Source organism: Lynx canadensis, chromosome B1, assembly GCF_007474595.2.
Source record: "Lynx canadensis isolate LIC74 chromosome B1, mLynCan4.pri.v2, whole genome shotgun sequence".
Lineage (NCBI taxonomy): Eukaryota > Metazoa > Chordata > Mammalia > Carnivora > Felidae > Lynx > Lynx canadensis.
The window spans coordinates 172,920,073-172,942,234 of record NC_044306.2 but is presented as its reverse complement, the minus strand read 5'-3'; the positions used below and the strand labels follow the sequence as shown (position 1 = coordinate 172,942,234).

General features: G+C 36.9%; 1 protein-coding gene across 2 annotated transcripts in view; it reads left to right on the top strand.

The window, feature by feature from the left end:
• UBE2K (ubiquitin conjugating enzyme E2 K) overlaps positions 1 to 22,162 on the top strand; it is a 71,751-nt gene that overhangs the window by 21,526 nt on the left and 28,063 nt on the right. The window contains exon 2 of one of the 2 annotated variants that reach the window (XM_030314001.3): positions 20,653 to 20,746. The exons of the other annotated variant lie outside the window; for it this stretch is intronic. Within the exon in view, the coding sequence (XP_030169861.1) occupies positions 20,653 to 20,746 (94 nt within the window). The remainder of the gene's footprint in view (positions 1 to 20,652; positions 20,747 to 22,162) is intronic. 2 annotated transcript variants of the gene reach the window in all.

Sequence of the window (22,162 nt, the reverse complement as noted above, 5' to 3'; positions counted from 1 at the left end):
AGAATTGTCCTGGTTAAGTTTGGGGGCATCAAAGCCATATTTATTTTACAAAATGTGTTTATGATTGTTCTATCCATTTCATTGTTTTGAAACCATATAGGATTATTCTTTGTAAATTGGGGTGGATGTGTGTTTGAGAACCAGGTGGCTTTTTAGAGTGGTTGCTGAAAGGCATATTTTTTTGTGAATTTTTCTTTTTCTGTGTTAATATTTTGTTCACATTCAAAATGTTTGTCAGTTTAGGTGTCTTTTAAAAAAAACTTTTACATAATACATCTCATTATTTATGATGTTATTAATGTGTAAGTAAACTGAGGGCAGTGGTTTGCCTCAGTTTTTAGTTTCTTTTGTTTTTCCCTGCCTTTAGTTTACTTATTCTTTGTCTTAACAGTTGAGCCTGTGACTTTTCAATTTTATTTTAGTTCCATGTTTCTCTTCCTTTTTCTTTCAGGTTTTTTTGTTTGTTTGTTTTTTACTTGTTTATTTTTAGAGAGAGAGAATCTTAAGCCTCCCTGCTCAGTGTGGAGTCCAAAGCAGGGTTTGATCCTACCATCCTGGGATCATGACCTGAGTCGAAATCAAGAGTGGATGCTCAACTGATTGAGCCACCCAGGCACCACGTTTGAGTTCTTTAGTTTTGTTAGTTTTTCTTGTTTGTTGTCAGTACATTTTATCATTTAAAGTTCCTTTGGCTTTGGGGCACCTGGGTGGCTCAGTTAAGTGTCCAACTTCGGCTCAGGTCATGATCTCACGGTTTGTGGGTTCGAGCCCTGCATCGGGCTCTGTGCTGACAGCTCGGATCCTGGAGCCTGCTTCTGATTCTGTGTCTCCCTCTCTCTACCCCTCCCCTACTCACTCTGTCTGTATCTGTCTCTCAAAAATAAATAAATGTAAAAAAAAAAATTAAACTTCTTTTGCCTTTTTTTTTTTTTTTTTTTTAAAGCTTCTGTATTTTGAGAGAGAAAATCCCAAGCAGGCTCCACACTGTCAAGAGTTGGGTGCTCAACAGACTGAGCCACCCAGGTGTCCGTTAAAGTTCCTTTTGACTTTTCTTAATGATACAGGAATTTGGATGATTAAAAAAAAAAGTTGTTTTAAATTAAGGATATAGTGGCTTTGTGAAAAAAGTTTTTAGTACAGAAATAATAGGGTAAAATTTTTTGATACTTACCCTTTCCTTCCTCCCCTGAGTCCTCATCTTCTCTTTAAGAGGGAACTTTCAACAATTTTTTCTATGCATTTATATATTTAGAAAATACAGAAACTTTCAGTTTATGAATTTCCATAAATAACAAGGGTATAGCCACACTAAAAGCATTTTAGCTCTGTGTGTGATGATAGTTGTTGTGAAGGAAAGCTTGTGCAGTATCCCAAGATTTAAGAAGAGCAACTTTTTTCAAAGTTTTATTTAAGTAATCTCTATACCCTATGTGGGGCTTGAACTCAGTGACCCCAAGATCAGGAGTTGCATGCTTTCCAACTGAGCCAGCCAGGCGCCCCCAGAGTATTTTCGTTGCTCTGGAAATCCTGTGTCATCCTGTCCATCTCCCCACCACCACCACTGCTGACCTTTCTGCTGTCTCCATAGTTTTTTTTTTTTTTTTCCCCAGAATGGCCTATAATTGGAATTGCACAATATGTAGCCTTTTCAGATTGGCTGCTTTCACTTAATAGGCAGTTAAGCTTCCTCTGTATCTCTTCATGGCTTGATAGCTGTTTCTTTTTATTGCTGAATAATATTCCATTGTCTGGATTTACCACAGTTTATTCATCTACAAGTATGTCTTGGTTGCCTCCAAGTTTTGGCAATCATGAATAAAGCTGCAATAAACATCCACATACAGGTTTTTGTGTGGACATAAGTTTTCAACTCCTTTTGGGTAAATAACCAGGGAGTATGATTGTTGTATTATATGGTAAGAGTATGTTTAGTTTCTTGAGGAACTAACATTGTGTCTTCCAGAGTCACCGTATAATTTTGTATTCCCACCAGCAATGATTAAGAGTTTCTGCTGCTCCACAGTTTGCCAGCATTTGGTCCAGATTTTGGCTATTCTATTAGGGTGTGTAGTGGTATCCTCATTTTTTCTTATATTTGTTTTGAGAGAGAGCTCGGGCAAGCGGAGTGGCAGGGGAGAATCTGTAGCAGGCTCAGTTTCTGTGAGCATAGAGGCCAATGTGGGGCTAGATCCCATAAACCATGAGATCATGACTGGAGACAAAATCAAGAAATCGAGTCAGATGCTTACCCACTGGGCCACCCAGGTGCCTCATTATCTCATTGTTTTAATTTGCATTTCCCCCATGACATATGAAGTGGACCATCTTTTCATATGCTTATTTGCCATCTGTGTATCTTGTTTGGTGTGGTGTGTTAAGGTCTTAGCTCATTTTTTAATTGTGTTGTTTGTGATTGTTGAGTTTTTACGAGTTTGTTGTGTATTTTGGGTAACAGTCCTTTATCAGATGCATCTTTTGCAGATACTTTCTCCCAGTCCCTTTTCCTTCATTCTCTTGAGATTATCTTTTGCAGATCAGTTTATTTTTAAGAAGTCCTACTTATCAATTGTTTCTCTTATGGATTGTAGCTTTGATGTTAACATGTAAAAAGTCATAGCCATACCAAGTTTAATCTAGATTTTCCCGTGTTATTTTCTAGTAGTTTTACACTTTTGTATTTTACGTTTAGGTCTGTGATCCATTTTGAGTTAATTTCTTTCTTTTTTTTTTTTTAAGTTTATTTATTTATTTTGAGAGAGAGAGAGAGAAGCCAAGCAGGGGAGGGGCAGAGAGAGAGAGGATCCCAAGCAGGCTCTGCACTGTCACCACAGAGCCCAATGTGGGGCTCGAACTCATGAACCATGAGATCATGACCTGAGCCGAAATCAAGTGAGACGCTTAACTGAGCCACCCAGGCACCCGGACCAATACCATGTCTTGATTACTGTAGCTTTATGCTAAGTCTTGAAGTTGGGTATTATCAGTCCTCTGTTTTTTTAGTTCTTTGATACCATTCATCAGAACTTGATGGTTTTCCTCATAGTTTTTGTTTTGTTTTGTTTTAATGTTTATTTTTAGAGACAGAGAGACAGCACAAGCAGGGAAGGGCAGAGACAGAGGGAGACACAGAATCCATGAAGCAGGCTCCATCCAGTCTCTGAGGTGTCAGCACAGAGCCCGACAGGCTTGAACTCACAGCAAGATCATGACCTGAGCCAAAGTGGGATGCTCAACCAACGGAGCCACCCAGGCGCTCCACCTCATATAGTTCTTTTACATATTTTGTTAGATTTATACTTCAGTATTTTAGGTTTTTTGGTGCTTATGTTAAGTGGTATTGTGTTTTTAATTTCAGATTCCACTTGCTCATTGCTGATATATAGGAAAGTGATGGACTTTTGTATATTAATCTTACATCCTTTAACCTTGCTATAATTGCTTACTGGTTCTAGGAATTACTTTTGTCATTTCTTTCAGATTTTCTACATAGATGGTCATGTCATTTGTGAACAAAGACAGTTTTATTTTCTCCTTCCTAATTTGTATGGCTTGTCTTTTTTTCTTATGGCATTAGCTAGAACTAGTATAATGTTGAAAAGGAGTGGTTAGAGGGGATATCCTTGCCTTGTACCTGATCTTACTGAGAAAACTTTGAGTTTCTGACTATTCAATGTGATGTTAGCTGTAAGTTTTTTTGCAAATATTATTTATCAAATTGAGAAAGTTCCACTCTACTCCTAGTTTACTGAGTGTTTTTATTGTGAGTTGGTTTTGGATTTTGTGAAGTGTTTTTTGCATCTGTTGATATGAGTGTGGTTTTACTACTTTAGCATATTGATGTGGTTTATTACATTAATTGACTTTTGAATGTTGAACCAGCATATATACCCAGGATAAATCCCACTTGGTCATGGTGTACAATTGACCCTTGAACAACACAGGTTTGAACCACACAGGTCCACTTTTACATGGATTTTTTTTAAGTTTGTTTGTTTAGAGAAAGAGAGCATGAGCAGGGGAGGAGCAGAGAGAGAGAGAGAGTGTGTGAATCCCAAGCAGGCTCTGCACTGTCCACGTGGAGCCCAGTGTGGGGCTCAAACCGGAACAAATCTCAAGATCATCACCTGAGCTGAGATCAAGAGTCAGACCCCTTAACTGACACTTAACTTAACACTTAACTGACTGCACCACCCAGGTGCCCCTTGACTTTTTTCTCATACGTATATGCATTCAATGTGACTCTTCCTCAAAGCACTATTTTTATCACATCCTGCAAATTTTGATAAGTTGTCTTTTTTTGTTTTCATTTAGTTTAAAATATTTTAAAACTTAAGGTGTCTTCTTATGTGTTATTTAGAAGTATGTTGCTTGTTTATATTCAATTTTTTATTTAAATTCTAGTTAACATATAGTGTAATGTTGTCAGGAGTAGAATTTAGTGATTCATCATTTACATACAACACCCAGTGCTCAACACAAGTGCCCTCCTTAATACCCATCACCCATTTAGCCCATCTCCAACCCAGCCTCCCTCCATCAACCCTCAGTTCTCTATTGTAGAGAGTCTCTTATGGTTTGTTTCCCTCTCTTTTTTCCCCCCTTCCCATGTGTTCCTCTGTTTTATTTCTTATATTCCACATATAAGTGAAATCATATATTTGTCTTTCTCTGCCTGACTTATTTCACTTAATATAATACACTCTAGTTCCATCAGTGTTGTTGCAGATGGCAAGATTTCATTCTTTTTGATGGTTGAGTAATATTTCATTGTGCATATATACCACATCTTAATCCATCAGTCGACAGATATTTGGGCTCTTTCCATAGTTTGGCTATTGTTGATAATGCTGCTAAAAACATTTGGCTACAGGTATCCCTTCAAATCTGTATTTTTATATCCTTTGGGTGAATACCTAGTACTGCAGTTGCTGGATCACAAAGTTCTATTTTTAACTTTTTGAGGAACCTCCATACTGTTTTCCAGAGTGGATATACCAGTTTGCATTCCCACCAACAGTGCGAGAGAGTTCCCTTTTCTCCACATCCTCACCAGTACTTGTTGTTTCTTTTATTGTTATTTTTAGTCATTCTGACAGGTGTGAGGTGGTATCTCATCATGGTTTTGATTTGTATTTCCCTGGTGTGTGATGTTGAGCATCTTTTCATGTGTTGTTAGTCATCTGGATGTCTTTGGAAAAATGTCTGTTCATGTCTTCTGACCATTTCTTCACGGGATTATTTTGTTTTTTGGGTGTTGAGTTTGATAAGTTCTTTATAGATTTTTGAATTCTGGCCCTTTATCAGATATGTTATTTGCAGATACCTTCTCCCATTCCATAGGCTGCCTTTTAGTTTGTTGATTGTTTCTTTTGCTGTACAGAAGCTTTTTATCTTGATGAAGTCCCAGTAGTTCGTTTTTGCTTTTGTTTCCCTTGCCTCCAGCAATGTGTCTAATAGGAAGTTGCTGTGGCCAAGGTCAAAGAGGCTGCTGCCTGTGTTCTCTAGGATTTTGATGGTTTCCTATCTCACATGCAGGTTCTTTCATCCATTTTGAATTTATTTCTGGGCATGGTGTAAGGTAATGATCTCACAGTTCTTAGGATCAAGCCCCCATGTTGGGCTCTGCACTTCTGTCTTATCTTTTATTGAGCATTTTATATGACTCCATAGTGGATTCATCTGTTTCTCATTATAGTTTTATTGTTATTGCCTGATGTATTTTGAAATTCGGTTCTTAATGCTCATTGACATCTTTATCATTATGCTTTTTATCCCTGGTAATCCTCCCCTTCCCCTCCCCTTCCCTCCCCTTCCCCTCCCCTTCCCCTCCCCTTCCCCTTCCCCTCCCCTTCCCCTCCCCTTCCCCTCCCCTTCCCTTCCCCTCCCCCTCCCCCTCCCCTTCCCCTCCCCCTTCCCCTTCCCCTTCCCCTTCCCTTCTTTCCTCTACACCCAACATGGGGGTCAGATTTATGACCTTGAGATCAAAAGTTGCATGCTCCTCCAGCTGAGGCCATCCAGGTGCCCCTATCCCTGGTAATTTTTCTTGCTCTGAAATCTACTTTGTCTGAAATTGAAATGATTACTCCAACTTTCTTTTGATTACTGTTAACATAGTGTATTTTTCTCCATCCCTTTATTTTTTCCAAAATTGTGATAAAATACACTTACCATTTTATTATTCACATTGTTGTGCAACTAATCTCCAGAATCTTTTCATCTTTCAAGATTGAAATTCTCTGTCTATTAAACAATAACTCTTTATCCTCCTCTTCCCCCAGTTTCTAGCAACTGCCTTTTTACTTTTTGTATCTGTAAGGGGACTCATACAATATTGTAGTTTAGTGACTGGCTTATTTCACTTAGCATAACATTCTTAAGGTTCATCCATGTTGTAACATGTCAGACTTCTTTACTTTTTAAGGCTGAATAATATTCTATTATGGGTACGTACCACATTTTGTTTATTCATCTGTCAACAGACACTTGAGTTGCTTCTGCCTTTTGGGTTTATTGAATAACGCTGCCATGAAAATGGGTGTGCAAATTATCTTGAGACCCTACTTTTTAAGCATGTACCTGGAAGTGGAATTGCTTGATCATATGCAATTCCATTTTCAGTTTTTTGATGAACAACCATACTGTTTTCCATTGTGGCTGTGATGTTTTACATTCCCACCAGCAGTGTACTAGGTTCTGGTTTCTCCACGCCCTTGCCAACACTTGTTATTTTCACCTTTTTTTTTTTTTTTTTTAATAGTAGCCATCCTTGATAGATCTGTGTGTCTCATGACTTTGATTTGCATTTCTGTAATGATGTTGAGCATCTTTTTATGTGCTTGTTGGCCATTTGTATATCTTGTGGAAAATGTCTATTTAAGAACTTTACCCATTTTTTAAAGGGTTTTTTTTTTGTGTGTGTTTTTAAAGTTTATTTTTTGAGAGAGGGGAAGGGGCAGAGAAGAAGAGAGAATCTTAGGCAAAGCTCCGTGCTCAGCATGGAGCCCAATGTGGGGCTCAAATTCATGAACCGTGAGATCAGGACCTGAGCCCAAATCAAGAGTCAGACACTTAACTGACTGAACCACCCAGGTACCCTTACCCATTTTTTAGTTGGGTTCATTTTTTGTTGATTTTAGGAGCTCTTTTATATATTCTGAATATTAATCACTTGTCATTTATATGATTCGTAAATATTTTCTTCCATTGTACAGGCTGCCTTTTGACTCTGTTGATTGTGCTCTTTGATGCACAGGAATTTTTCACTTTGATGTAGTTCCAGTTAATTTTTACTTTTGTTGCCGGTTTTGTTTGTGTCATATCCAAGAAATCATTGCCAAATCAAGTTGTCATGAAGCTTTTCTTTTATGTTTTCTTCTTAGTTTTATAGTTTTACCATGCCTTTTACTGTTAACATGTTTTTGCCTTTATGTGTAAAAATGAGTTTTGGGACATCTAGGTGGCTCAGTTCATTAGGCCTCTGACTCTTGATTTCAACTCAGGTAATGATCTCACAGTTCTTAGGATCAAGCCCCCATGTTGGGCTCTGCACTTCTGACTTATCTTTTATTGAGCATTTTATATGACTCCATTGTTTCTTCTCTTAGCATATTATTTGTGCTTTTTTTAAAGTTTATTTATTTAGAGAGCACACATGAGCACACAAGCGGGGGAGAGGCAGAGAGAAAATCCCAAGCAGACTCCGCACTGACAGCATGGAGCCCCATGTGGGGTTGGAACCCACAAACCGTGAGATCATGACCTGAGCCAAAGTCAGGAGTTGGAGGTTTAACCGACTGAGTCACCCAGGTGCCCCCATTTGTGCTTCCTTTTCTTTTCTTTTTTCTTTTCTTTTCTTTTCTTTTCTTTTCTTTTCTCTTCTCTTCTCTTCTCTTCTCTTCTCTTCTCTTCTCTTCTCTTCTCTTTCTTTCGTAGTTGTCTTTGAATTTGCCATATACACTTATAAGTGCCCTTTCACATAACACTGTACTAGTTCACAGGTAGTACAAGTACTTCGTAACAAAATCCACATTTCCTCTCTCCTGTCCATTATAACATTTGGCATTCATTTCACTTACACATAAGGTTTAATCACCAGGTACTTCGTTGTTATTGTTTTGTACATAATTGATCTGTTAGATCAATTAAGAATAAGAAAAATCAAAGATTTTACCTTTTTCCTCTAATGCTCTTCCTTTCTTTATGTAAATTCTAAGTTTCTGATGTTTGTTTTTCCTACTTCCTGAAGAATCTCTTTTAATATCAGTTTTTTTTAATGTTTATTTATTTTTGAGACAGAGAGAGACAGAGCATGAACGGGGGAGGGGCAGAGAGAGAGGGAGACACAGAATCGGAAACAGGCTCCAGGCTCTGAGCCATCAGCACAGAGCCCGACGCGGGGCTTGAACTCCCGGACCGCGAGATCGTGACCTGAGCTGAAGTCGGACGCTTAACCGACTGAGCCACCCAGGTGCCCCATGAAGAATCTCTTTTAATATTTCTTGCAAGATAGGTCTGCTGGCAACAGATTTCCTATTTTTTTAACGTTTATTTTTGAGAGAGAGAGAGAGAGAGAGAGAGACAGAGACAGAGCACGAGTGGGGGAGGGGTACAGAGAGGGGAAGACAGAATACGAAGCAGGCTCCAGGCTCTGAGTTGTCAGCACAGAGCCTGACGCAGGGCTCAAACCCACGACAATGAGATCATGACCTGAGCCGAAGTCGAAGTCAGATGCTTAACCGACTGAGCCCCCCAGGTGCCCCTCCAACTCCAATTTTTATTTGAGAAGTCTGTTTATCTTTATGTCTGAAGAGTAATTTTGCAGGATATAGAATTTTACATTGGTGGGGCTTTTTGCTTTCAGCACTTTACGTTTATTTGTTTGTTTGTATGTATGTATATTTGTACCCAGTATCTTTGCTCCTTTATAGGCAAGGGGTTTGGTTGGTTGGTTGGTTGGTTGGTTTTCTGGCTCCTTTCAAGTTTTTCTCTGTTTTTGATTTTCTTCAGTTTGAACATGATATGCCTAGCTATGAATTTTGGTGGATTGATCCTGTTTTATGTGTTTTTTTTTTTTTTTTTTTTCAACGTTTATTTATTTTTGGGACAGAGAGAGACAGAGCATGAACGGGGGAGGGGCAGAGAGAGAGGGAGACACAGAATCGGAAACAGGCTCCAGGCTCTGAGCCATCAGCCCAGAGCCCGACGCAGGGCTCGAACTCACGGACCGCGAGATCGTGACCTGGCTGAAGTCGGACGCTTAACCGACTGCGCCACCCAGGCGCCCCATGTTTTTTTTAAGTTACTTATTTTGAGAGAATGTCTGTGAGCATGAGTGGGGGAGGGGCAGAGAATTGCAAGCAGGTTTTGTGCTGGATTTTTTTTTTTAATTTTTTTTTTCAACGTTTATTTATTTTTGGGACAGAGAGAGACAGAGCATGAACGGGGGAGGGGCAGAGAGAGAGGGAGACACAGAATCGGAAACAGGCCCCAGGCTCTGAGCCATCAGCCCAGAGCCTGACGCGGTGCTCGAACTCACGGACCGCGAGATCGTGTCCTTGCTGAAGTCAGACGCTTAACTGACTGCACCACCCAGGCGCCCCTGTGCTGGATTTTAAGAACCTTGAGATTATGACTGAGCTGAAATCAAGAGTTGAACGCTTAACTGACTGAGCCACCGGATGCACCGGGATTGATCCTGTTTTATATTCTCTGAGTTTCTTGGATCTGTGATTTGGTGTTTGTCATTAATTTAGGGAAATTCTTAGTCACTATTGCTTCAAATATTTCTTCTTTCCCTTTCTTCTCCTTCTGGTATTCCATTACTTGTATGTTACACCTTTGAGTATTCTGTTTTGTCTTTTTCATTTGCTTTTCCTTTGCATTTCAGTTTTGAGAGTTTCTATTGACATTTCTTTTAGCTCACGGATTCATTTTTAATTTTGTTACAATTTTTTTTTTTTTAAATTTCTAGTGTGTTCTTTTGATTCTTTCTTAGAGTTTCCATCTCTCTGCTAACATTACCCATCTGATTTGGATGTCAAATTTTTCCATAATAGCACTTAGTATATTAATCACAATTTAAAATTTTTAGTCTGATTCTAGCATTTCTGCCATCAGAGTCTTTTTTTTTTTTTTTTTTTTTTTTGTGTGCCTTATAATTCTTTTCTTGAAAGCCACGCATGATGTACTGGGTAAAAGGAACTGAGGTAAAGAGGCCTTTGGTGTGAGACCTTCTGTCTGTCTGACCAGGGATTAGTCTCTGTTTACTGATTGCTGTAGTGTAGATGTCAGAATCTAAAATCTCCTCTGATACCCTTGTTTTTGTCTCCCCTGTTGCCTTTGGGGTTCTTTAGAGACTTTTTGTTTGTTTGTTTATTTAGTTTGAGAGACAGAGAAGAGGAACAGAGAGAGGAGAGAGAATTTAAAGCAGGCTCTGCACTGTCAGCACAGAAGCCTATGTGGGTCTCAAACTCACAAATTGAGATCATGACCTGAGCTGGAATCAGAGCTGGATGCTCAACCAATTGAGCCACCCAGGCACCATCTTTAAGTAAGGTCTGAGACCTGCAGTTCGAGTTATAACCCCTGTTATTGCACAGGAACCCTATTGATGTGGTGGCTGGGGGAGGGAAAGCACTTTATAGTCCTGTAATTGGGTCTCAGTCTTTTTAGCTGTGATTTTAAATGCTTCTCAGTCCCCTTCCACCCTTAGATGTTACTGGAAGTCTGGAGGGATTTGGAATCGGATATTTTCCCTTAGCTTAGGTTGGTTAGGTCTGTTAAAAAAAACTCTAGTTGGTTAGGGTCTGGTGAAAGTTTCTCTTGAGGAAAGGCCTTATTAGGCAGAATACCCTGGGTGTAGAGGCACCTGGGTGGCTCAGTTCATTGGTCTGACTTTGCTCAGATCACGATCTCATGGTTTGTGAGCTCAAGCCCCGCGTTGGGTTTTGTGCTGACAGCTCAGAGCCTGAAGCCTGCTTTAGATTCTGTGTCTCCCTCTCTCTGCCCCTCACCCATTCACACTTTGTCTCTCCCAAAGAATACCCTGGGCTTATTTCAAAATGGCTTCTTTCCTCTTCCTCCTGCCAGAAGCATGAGGGCATTTTCTCTTATCTTCACTGTATAAACCTGGTAGGGATCCTGGAGGTAAAAACTCAACAAAAGTGGGAAGGCTCCTTGGGAGTTTTTCACTTTAAATTTCATCCTGATTGTGTCTCTAGCAGTTTGTCAGTTACAGTTTAGGTTTTCCTACCTGAGTAATGGTTCATGCAGAGATGCTTGTGAGCTTTTGCCCTGGTAAGTTTTGAATCTTATTTTCTGTCTTATCAGTTTTGGGGGCAGCAGTTTGCCCTGAGACTTCAATTCTCTGGTGGATTTAAGAAGAATTGTTGGGGGTGCCTGGGTGGCTCAATCGGTTGGGCGTCTGACTTTGGCTCAGGTCATGATCTCACGGTCCATGAGTTCGAGCCCCGCATCGGGCTCTGGGCTGACAGCTCAGAGCCTGGAGCCTGTTTCGGATTCTGTGTCTCCCTCTCTCTCTGACCCTCCCCTGCTCATGCTCTGTCTCTGTCTCAAAAATAAATAAATGTTAAAAAAAAAAATTAAAAAAAAAAAAGTTGTTGATTTTCAGTTCCCTTTTTTCCTTCTGTAGGTGGGAGTGATGTCTTCCAAGTTTTTACATGTTGGATTGGAAACCAGAAGTATACTCACTTATTTTTGTTTGTAGTATTCTCTATTAAATTGCACCATAATTCTTGTGGACAACCCTCAGTTAATGGATACTTAGGTTATTGTTTTTCATTGTATTTAATGCTTCAGTGATTACCATTATGGTTATATATTTTATTCTACCTATAATGAAATTATTTCTTTACGCAGTTTCTAGGAGTGGTAATACTGGGTTAAAGAATGTGACAAATTGTATGGTGTTAATATTTCTTGTTGTATTGCCATTAAAAGGGTTTCTGAGCTTTATTGGTATCCCTTCAACTTTAGTATTGGATATTAAGAATTTTGACAGTTTAGGGGCACTTGGGTGGCTCAGTTGGTTAAGCATCTGACTTTGGCTCAGGTCATGACCTGGTTCATGAGTTCAAGCCCCACATTGGGCTCTGTGCTGACAGCACAGCACCTGTTTGGATCCTCTATCTCCCTCTCTCTCTTCCCCTCCCCTGCTCGTGTATGCTCTCGCTCTCAAAAATAAACATTAAAAAAAATTTTTTTAATTTTGCCAGTTTAGAAAATGAAAAATGTATGATAAGATTACTTTGCATGTGGATGTCCAACTGATCTAGCACTGTTTTTGTTGAAAATATTTTTTTTCTCTATCCAGTTGCCCCTTTGTCAAAGATTAGTTGACTACATAGGTATGAGCCTTTCTGAGTTTCCTATTCTGTACCATTGGTTTGTGTGTCTTTCCTCTTACCAATACGATGTTGTTGATTTTAGTAGCTTTATAGTAACCCTATCAGTAGTGGGATTTAATCCAACCAAAAAATGGGAAAAGGAGTGACTGTTCTCATACAAGATAAGGTGAAGTAGTGTACAAATGTGGCTGTGGATATCACCTTTGTTTTCATATTCTGATATGATTGTAAACATTAGAAAGTTTTAATCCAGGCATGTTTTAATTCTGGGCATGTATTTCTTTTATAAATTAGAGCTTGTTGAAGCCAGTTCTAGAATGTATGGAGCCCTTACTATGTGCTAGGTACTGAATTAAATTTAGACCCTGTTCTTAAATTCTTGCTCCCAGTAAGTGACTTTTAAAAGACTATGCTTGATCAGGATGATTATGTTAGGGATCACATCCCAGACTTAATTCCTGAAGATTGTTAAATAGTTCACACTAGTAGTGTGGGAAAAGGTTAGAATTTCATTGAGGATAGAAAAATGAGACCTACACAGCTTACATTCACATAACTTTCTCTTTGAAGTGTTCTTTATATGAGGTCAGTCATTTATTTTTTTCATTCTGGATTTCACCCATTCTTCTCCATTCCATCTTGTTCATTACATTATCTGTCATCCTTTATTTTACTTATTATATTTAAAGATTTTATTTTTAGGGACACCTAGGTGGCTCAGTAAGTAGAGCATCTGACTTCTGCTCAGGTCATGATCTCAGATCATGATCTCTGCTGTCAGCACAGAGCCTGCCTCGGATCCTCTGCCCCCCTCTCGCTCTGCCCTTCCCCCTTTGTATGTGCATATGTTATCTCTCTCAAAAATAAACATTTAAAAAAAAAGATTTTCTTTTTAAGTAATCTCTATACCCAATGTGGGACTCAAACTTCTAACCCTGGCATCAGCAGTCACATGATCTACTGACTGAGCCAGCTGGGTACCCCTGCCATCCTTTATTTTTACCCTCTCCCTCTCCACTATAGCTATCTCACTAGCATTTAAACATACTATTTAATGGTTATGTTAAGGAAACTTGTCCTTCTACCCTCTTTCTCCAACTTCTGCTCTACTTCTCACTCTTTATAACCAAAATTTGTTCTCTGTGTGGTCTCCATTTCCTCACTTCTCATATACTACCCAATTATAGTGGATAAATTACAATTTGACTTTTGCAAGGACCATCAGTCTTTTTAACGTGTTTTGCAGAAAAAATTCTTTATGTGTTTAAAATAGTTTTCAAACAGTACCTTGGTCTCCCATTTACCCCAGATCCATAGTTCTTAGTTTTACTACGCTAAGCAAACCACTATTGCCAGTTTCTTATGTATGTTTCTGGAAGGGTGTGTGTGTGTGTGTGTGTGTGTGTGTGTGTGTGTGTGTGTGTGTGTGTGCGTGTGTGTGTACACACATTCAGGGCTTTCAATGTGAAGAAAATAACTATTTTGCTTATTTTTTTCTTTATGCAGTCTTAAGAGTGATATTTGTAAAATCTAAAATTTCTTTGAGTAAGTGTAAAATAAAAATTCTAAATGATAAAATATTGTGTTATAGTGTAAATAAAGGTGTTTTTTTCTTTTTGGCATATATCAGGGCATCCTGTAACTGATGGTATCTTAGAGTCAGTGAAATAAAATGTGTATATCTTGGCTCACGAGTCATTTTTCAAACCTGGCTTCACTAATTATTAGCTCTGTGACCTCCTTGTATCTCAGATTCCTTATTGGTAAATACATAAAATTGTTAATGAGGGTTAAGCGAGTTATTACATATAAGTCAAAATGCTACTTATAAGGTGTTACATAAGTATTAGCTATTATTATTACTGTCAGCAACATTAACTTACTCTCTCCTTAAACATTTTTCTTCCTTTGGTGCCAGTGATAACAGACTATCCTGATTTTTGCTGTCTTGCTCATCCTCATATCTTTAGCCCAGATCACTCCTGAACTCTAGACCTGAGTTTTCAACTATGTACTTGGCCCTTAGGATATTCAGTTCTCAACATGTCCAGAACTGAAATTTTTATTTTCCCTTTCCCCAAACTCTGACCTCCCAATTTCTTGTTTATCTTAGTTTAATTACACTATCATCTACTCAATGGAAAAAGCAAGCTGTAAGAGTGATCCTTGTTTCTTTAAGAGATTATACACTTTGTTTTAATAGCTTAGTCCTAGAACTCTTACCTCTCTTCTGTCTCTTAATTAATTTACTTCGTTTCATCTAAGTAGATTTTCTCTCTGTTTCTGCTTTAATCTACCTCCAGGCTTTTTCTCTTCCCTATAGTTGGTTATTAAAAGAATCAAATCTCATTGTCGGGTTACAACTTTCAGTGTTTCTCATTGTTTTTCATGACCCTGCATAATCTGGCTCCTGCCAACCTTTTTTGCTTCATTTCTGCTCCTTTATTCTGTGTATTCTAGGCACATGGGTGGCTTTTCAATTCTTAAACATGCTAGGTCCTTTTTTGCTTCTGTTTTGTACAGGGTGGACTTTCTACTTGAAATGCCATCATTGGCTTTACCAGATTAAATCTTTTAATGGTAGTTTCCTCAGGGAAGCATTTTCTTACTCTAAAGATTCCATCTTTGTTAAATATTACTCTCATGATATCCTGTACTTCATTTAATAATATTACAAATTATTGTTTAATACTTAAGAATAAAGGCTCTGTGGGAATAGGGTGGGTTAGAGAACATTTCTGGTCGATCATTTTTACCACTCAATCCCTGTTAGCCTTGTGAATAGTGTTAGCCTTATGAATAGGATACTCAGTAAATATTCATGGGGTTAATATGTTCAGAACTTTAATTATTCTGCATTATAGATTGTGTGAAGTATGTGATAGAAATTCACAAAGTAAAATTTAAATGACACACTGTTGTAATTGGAGAGGCTATTATTTCCTGGTTCTCTAGAGCTGTACTTGTCCAGTACTGTAGCCACTGGCCACATGTGACTTTTTTTCAAGTTTTAAAAAACTTTTTGAGTTTAAAAAATGTACAATTCAGTGGTTTATAATATGTTCACAAAATTGTGCAACTATCACCATTATCCAACTCCGGAACATTTCCCCTAAAATAATCCTTGCACCCATTAGCAGATCTTTCCCATCTCTCTTCCCTCTCCTCTCCTAATAACCAATAATTTACTTTCTCTGTCTGCAGATTTGCCTATCACATGTGTCTTTTGAACACTTGAAATGTGGACAGTCCAAATTGAAAAGTGTTACAATTATAAATTACACACTGGATTTTGAAGACAGTATTTTAAAAAAATGAAAATATCTCAAATTTTATTTTGATCATAGGTTAAAATGATAGTTTTATATATATATATATATATATATATATATATAGGAGATAAATAAATCATTGAAATTAGTTTCTCTACTTCCTTTACTGTTTTTAATGTGATTACTAGAAAATTTTAAAGTACATTTGTGACATACATTATTATCTATTGAACAGTACTGTTCTAGAACTTGCAGTTGGTGAGGGTCATAAATGTTCCTCATGGCCTTCTAGTCTCTTAGTTTCCATGTCAACCTGCTTTGGGTATGTGACATGCCCCAAGTTTCAGAGGATCTTATTTTATTTTACTTTATTTTATTGAGAGTGAGTGGGGGAGAGGGGCAGAGGAAGAGCAAGAATCTCAAGCAGTCTCCACACCTAGTGCTGAGGCTGACATGGGGCTTGATCTCTTGACCCCTGGGATCATGACCTGAGCCAAAATCAAGAGTCAGATGCTCAGCCAAATGAGCCACCTGGACCCCCCCTAGAATTTTTTTTATAACTGCTTGAAAGGTGGAAATCTTTCTTATTTTGGAGGGCCTTAGGATAGTAGGGGAAAGAGAAGTCATTTATATTAAATTATGTGAACATAATGGCAACTGTTAAATCTTAAGCCTCTGGGGCACCTGGGTGACTCAGTTCAGCATCTGACTTCGGCTTGGCTCAGGTCATGTTCTCACAGTTCATGAGTTTGAGCCCCATGTCAGGCTCTGTGCTGACATCTCAGAGCCTGGACCTGCTTCAGATTCTGTGTCCCCCTTTCTCTCTGCCCCATCCTGCTTGTGCTCTGTCTTTCAAAAATGAATAAACATTAAAAAAAAATTTTAAAAGCCCTTTTAAGCCTCATTTCCAACAAATTAGGAAAAACTGAATTTCACATTCATTTGCATTACACCCTAAATTTTGGTAGCTGTGATTTTTTAAACCTTTTTTTTTTTCTTAAGTGAGAGTGCTAGCAGGGGAGAGGAGCAGAGGGAAGAGGAGAGAGAATCTCAAGCATACTGAGCATGGAGCCCAGTGGATACTCAGTCCCATGACCCTGGGATCATGACCTGAGTTGAAATCAAGAGTTGGGTACTCAACCAACTGAGCTACTCAGGTGTCCCACTACTTGTGATTTGACTAGGACACAAATTAATAGTTTCTTTACTGGATATAAGAATTTATAATTTTAGGGGTAATGTAGAGCTATATTTGTCTATCTAAATTTAGGTTGAAATTTTTAGAGTAAATTTTCCAGAGTAAATACAAGTAAGACTAATGTGACAAATTGTCCTTAAACATACAGTATTGGCTTTGGTGGAAGTTTTCTGCTCCAACATCATTGTTAAAAGTCAGCATATTACAGTGTTAAATGACTATACATTCAGCATTTACTATATGGCGGGCATTGTTTTATATACTGTATTAGTTCATTAAATTCCCCCATGAACTGTATGTAGTAGGTACTTTTATAATCCCCAGTTGACAGATGATGAAACTGAGGTACAGAGTGGTTAATTAACTTGCTCAAGGTCACATAGTAAGTTTAAACAGGTTAAATAATAATGTACTTAGAGCTTGTTTATGTATGTATGTATGTATGTATGTACGTATGTATGTATTTAGAGGCAGAGACAGTGTCAGTGGGGGAGAGACAGAGTGAGACAGAGAATCCCAAGCAGGCTCCACACCATCAGCACAGATCCCGATGTGGGGCTCGAACTCATGAAACCATTAGAACATGACCTGAGCCAAAACCAAGAGTCAGACACTTAACCAACTGAGTCACCCAGGTGCCCCTGTACTTAGAGCTTTTAGGATAAAATCTTTGTTTTTAGTTTTTCCTACTAGAATGTAAGCTCCAAGTGGGCAGGGACTTAGTTTTGTTCACTAACACTTGATATTTCTTTCTGGCATATAGTAGAACCCAGGAATTATTTGAAAGAATTTTGTGATAATGGTATCAATTCACCAAAAGACTTGGCCTTGGAAATCTATTAAAACTGCTTTAAGTCCACACCATTGCAAATTGGCAGTAATGTTAATTTACCACATCCAAATTACGTTCAACATTATGTGCTATTTTGCATATTTTCTGTTATATTTTAATAGATTATTTTAAAAATCTTTACTAGGAACTGTAGTTCTATTCATCTCTTTTCCTTTTATCTGTTAGAAATGCATTGGAGCAGCAAAGGGACATCAGAAAAATCAAGACCAGCAGAGGTCCCACTGTGTGTTTAGTTGAGTTGGCAGAAGAAGGTATAGAAAAGCAGTTTTGCAGGTGTTCTCACAAAAAAATGTAGTACAGTGATAACACATTTCTTCAGGGTTTCATCCAAAAGCCTTAGCATTCCTGGTCATTAAAATGAATAACACATTGTTTTGTTATTTATTTTAAGAAACATTTCCATTCTTAGACTGGAAACACAATTGTGAAATAAATTTAATAAATTAAGGCTTTGAAAGCAAAGGTTTTTATAATTGATACTGTCACTTCTATCCACAATATTCTCATTTAAATTGGGTATGTATTCTCATTTTACGGTAATAAAATTGAGAGATACCAAGTGACTTTGCTGAATTAATGCCACAAGTAAGTGGCAGAACTAGGATTCAACTCACATCTGTCCGACTTCCATACTTTTTAAAATACTGTCATACTTTTTACCATTTTCCATCTTCCTTACAATACTTGAGTCTTAAGTGGGATTTTAAGTTAGTTTGCTGAGAGCACTGGGATCAGAATTTTGGATTGTGGAATAAACTGGATATTAAACTGTGGAGGTAATGAAGGGTAATTGTTATGTGATGGAAAAAATAAGCTGTGAAAAATCTGTCTTTAACTTTCCATTTTCTTTTTATCTTTGGTTATCTGCAGATAAGTACCTTACTCTAGACCATATAGGATGCTTCTTTATAATGGATTCATCATGGTGATTGTATTTTTTTTTTTTTTAGCTAATTTAGTAAAATTTTCATACACTTATAGTGTACTTTCTCTAGAGAAAAGAAAGAAAAAAAAGACCCATTTTCCTCTAATTATAATTTGGGGGTAATGAGGACAGAAATAGGACAGAGGTATACTAATAAAATTAGTAGTTCTTATTTAGCATTTTACTAACTCAAGAATTGGTGGCAATCCAGAAGGCCACTTTTCTAATTTCTGTTACCTCCTCTTTTCCTCCCAAAACTTTAATCATGTCCTTTACTATCCTGACATTTTAGGGCTATTTACTTCTTTTTGGAAAGGGAGTACTGTGGGAAGCTATAAAGAACTTAGAAAGCATTGATGATGTGCAAGATCTAATTACTCTTATTTTACTTAGAACTGTCAGGGGAGAAATGGAAGTCTGTAGTTCTACTTGTGGCTTCTTAAATTGGTTAGTGAAAGTGTATATGGCACCTCTGATTTTCATTTTAACATTATTCATTCCTGTGCATACTAGACGAAGTATTTTATCATTGGTAAAATTGTACATTTCATCTTCTGCAAATACCAAGGATGTTAATGATTTTTTAGGGCATAGGATAGAGTTTGCCATGGTATGTTTATAATTACTTTTAATTTTGGTATAAAATTAATTTCAGAAAAATATGAAATACTTTGATCCCAAATATTAAAAGGTTATTAAATAAACCTAATTTTAATGTTTTTAAAATGCATAAAGTTTTAAAATCTTATTAAAAGATAAGATTAATTAGGAGTCATGTGAAATCTTTTAACATTTGGGTTTTAAGTTACAGATTTTTTCAGTACTTAACATTCTGTATTAAAACTGTTTAGCATAGCAAAAGAGTAAAAATGGTATTTTCTGTTGGAAGTTGGGGGAGGAAGGACCTTAAAACAGTAATTCTTACATTGTCATCCATTAACAAGTTTAAGAAGGTAGGTTTGAAATAAAAAAATTTATTATTGAAATCTTGTGAGGCTTTTTCCATAAGAGCAGATATATTGTGTCACTTAGGTAACAAAATATGAAGTCCTAACCAAAAAAATGAAAATGTAACTGATATATTAAGGATTTATGTTTTTAACAATTGAGAAAAGGAGATTTGCCATATTAGGAATATAGACCTAGACTAGTAAAGTGTACTATAGATTGGAAAATATAAGTGGAGAGCTCGTTTGCAGATGGGTACTTTTGAACATGAATGTGAATTCCACTGGAGGGTTTTCTGAATCATTTGAAGGTCACCGTTGACTCAGAATGGATTGAGAAATTGAAATGATACTATAGATGTGAAAGGACTTAGAGAAATACAAAGTGGGAAATAAATAGATATAGATAAATTTAAAAGTCTTTTGAAAAGTAGGTAGTTGCCACTGAAGTAAACTAAGCAGTTTAGCTTAGTTTAAAACTAAGCAACTTAAATTGAAGAAGGCATTAGATGATTCTAGTGAGGCATTGATGCTTCAAGAATTTTCATGGAAAGGGAAATTAGATGCTTGGAGTTTTCACCATCTGGGTAGATTGTATATTATTTCAGTTAACCTAAACATCTAGAGTTGTGGTTAGTTCAATTGAGACTTTATACACGAAATGGCTTTTAGTGACCTTGAATTTTCTGTTTATATGGATAGAATCCATGTAACCTGGGGTTGTAGTATAACAGCATTCATCTACAGATGAATAGATGGATCACTTTGGACTGAACATACATGAAATTGGCAAATGTAAAATAGGTGTCTGCTATTTTTGTCTAAACATTCCAGTAAAGTCAACAAGCCATTGTACTGTTCAAAGTGGTGTTAATTCATTAAAAACATTGAAGTGAAAAATTGTTAGTTTTTGGTTTTAAATATTCTTAAAACTGGCTAATTAAATCCTAGAAAAGCACAGGCAATTATTTTTACTAGAGGAGATAATCAAGTTTATGAAAGAGGGTCTTCAAAATTTTTTATAGGTAATACTTTAAAATAGGCTTTTTTCTTGCTGATATGACTAACATTTATTTTCTGTTTATTTTTAAGACGAGCAAAAATCAAATTAAAGTAGATCTTGTAGATGAGAATTTTACAGAATTAAGAGGAGAAATAGCAGGACCTCCAGACACACCATATGAAGGCAAGTACTTTTTTCTGTATCAAAATATTGTGTGTATTAGAACTTGTCTGAAACATTAAATCAGAATAATCTTAAGCATCCTTAAACTACATGGAAGGTAACTTCATTTGGCTTAGGGTATTACAAGAATATTTAAATAATACATTTAGGTATTTATGTAGACTGATTTTTCTTATTGAATTTTAGCTAATTTTTTTCTTTCCCCAACATAGATTTAGTTAGGGCCAAATTACAGGTTATATAGTTAGAATTTAACAGGGGAAAACATCTAGCATGTCAAGCCTCTAATTTACATGGGCTATAGATGCTCAGTTATCCTTCATATGGTATCTATAACAAACCTTGCCTTAAATTTCTGACTGATAAAATATTTATTAAAAAAGCTTCCCTCCCGTTTGTCATTTAGCATTTCATTCATTCGTTCGTCTTCGTACAGGCTGTATTCCAAATATTTAATTTTCTTTATTCAGGAAAGCTTTGAGTGATCGTTTCAAGACACATAGAAAACAAAGGAGGCAACTTTGCTGAACTTTTGTTCACAGATTTAGTCTGTAGCTACTTTAGACAGTGGAATTTGGTGGTAAGATAGAAGGAAGCTTTATAGCTTTTTATTTCCTCATTAGGCAAACCTTCGGTAATGAATATTATTATAAATTTGGGTTATATAGCATAACCAAGGTTCTTGCATATAATAGGCACTCAAATGTATGGTTAATAGAAATCATATAACAGAATTTGTAGTAGTAGCATTTATTGACTTCTTATTTTTAGAGCTTTACATGTATTTTCTCATTTAATCCTTGCAACAAACCTTATGAGGTAAGTAGTTATCATTGTTTCATAGATGAAGAAATTTAAGCTCAGAGAAGTAACTTGTTTAAAGTCACACATCTAAATGGCACATCTGGGATTTGAGTCCTAATAGCCTGTGACTTCAAACCCTATGTTTCTAATTACTTTCTGCTTTCGAATGAATGAAGATTGACTGAATATTGGAAGTGGTGGTTATGTCTATTTTGATTGGGGCAGTCTGTAATGAATAGTTAACCAGAAGTTATCAGAAAACCAAAAGTTATCAGAAAAATTCAATATTCTAGAATATCTTTCAATTTTCATTTAAATTTTTAAAGACCCTAGGATGTCTTTAGCATATTCTACCAAATCTTAAATGATAAAATTTTATTTTCTGTTTTATAGTTCATAATTGCCATTTCTTGACCTCATTTAGTTTTAGATCGTTTATTGAGTGCCTCCTATATGCCAGGCCTTGTCTGGATGCTTTCATGGATGTTATTCATTTAGTCCTTTTGGCAGTCATTAGGTGGAAAAGAGATCTTTCGTTGTCTTATAAAAATCAAGTTCATCTTAATAGTAGATGTTGTATGTAATGATGCACTAGCTTCTTCTTAACGGCAG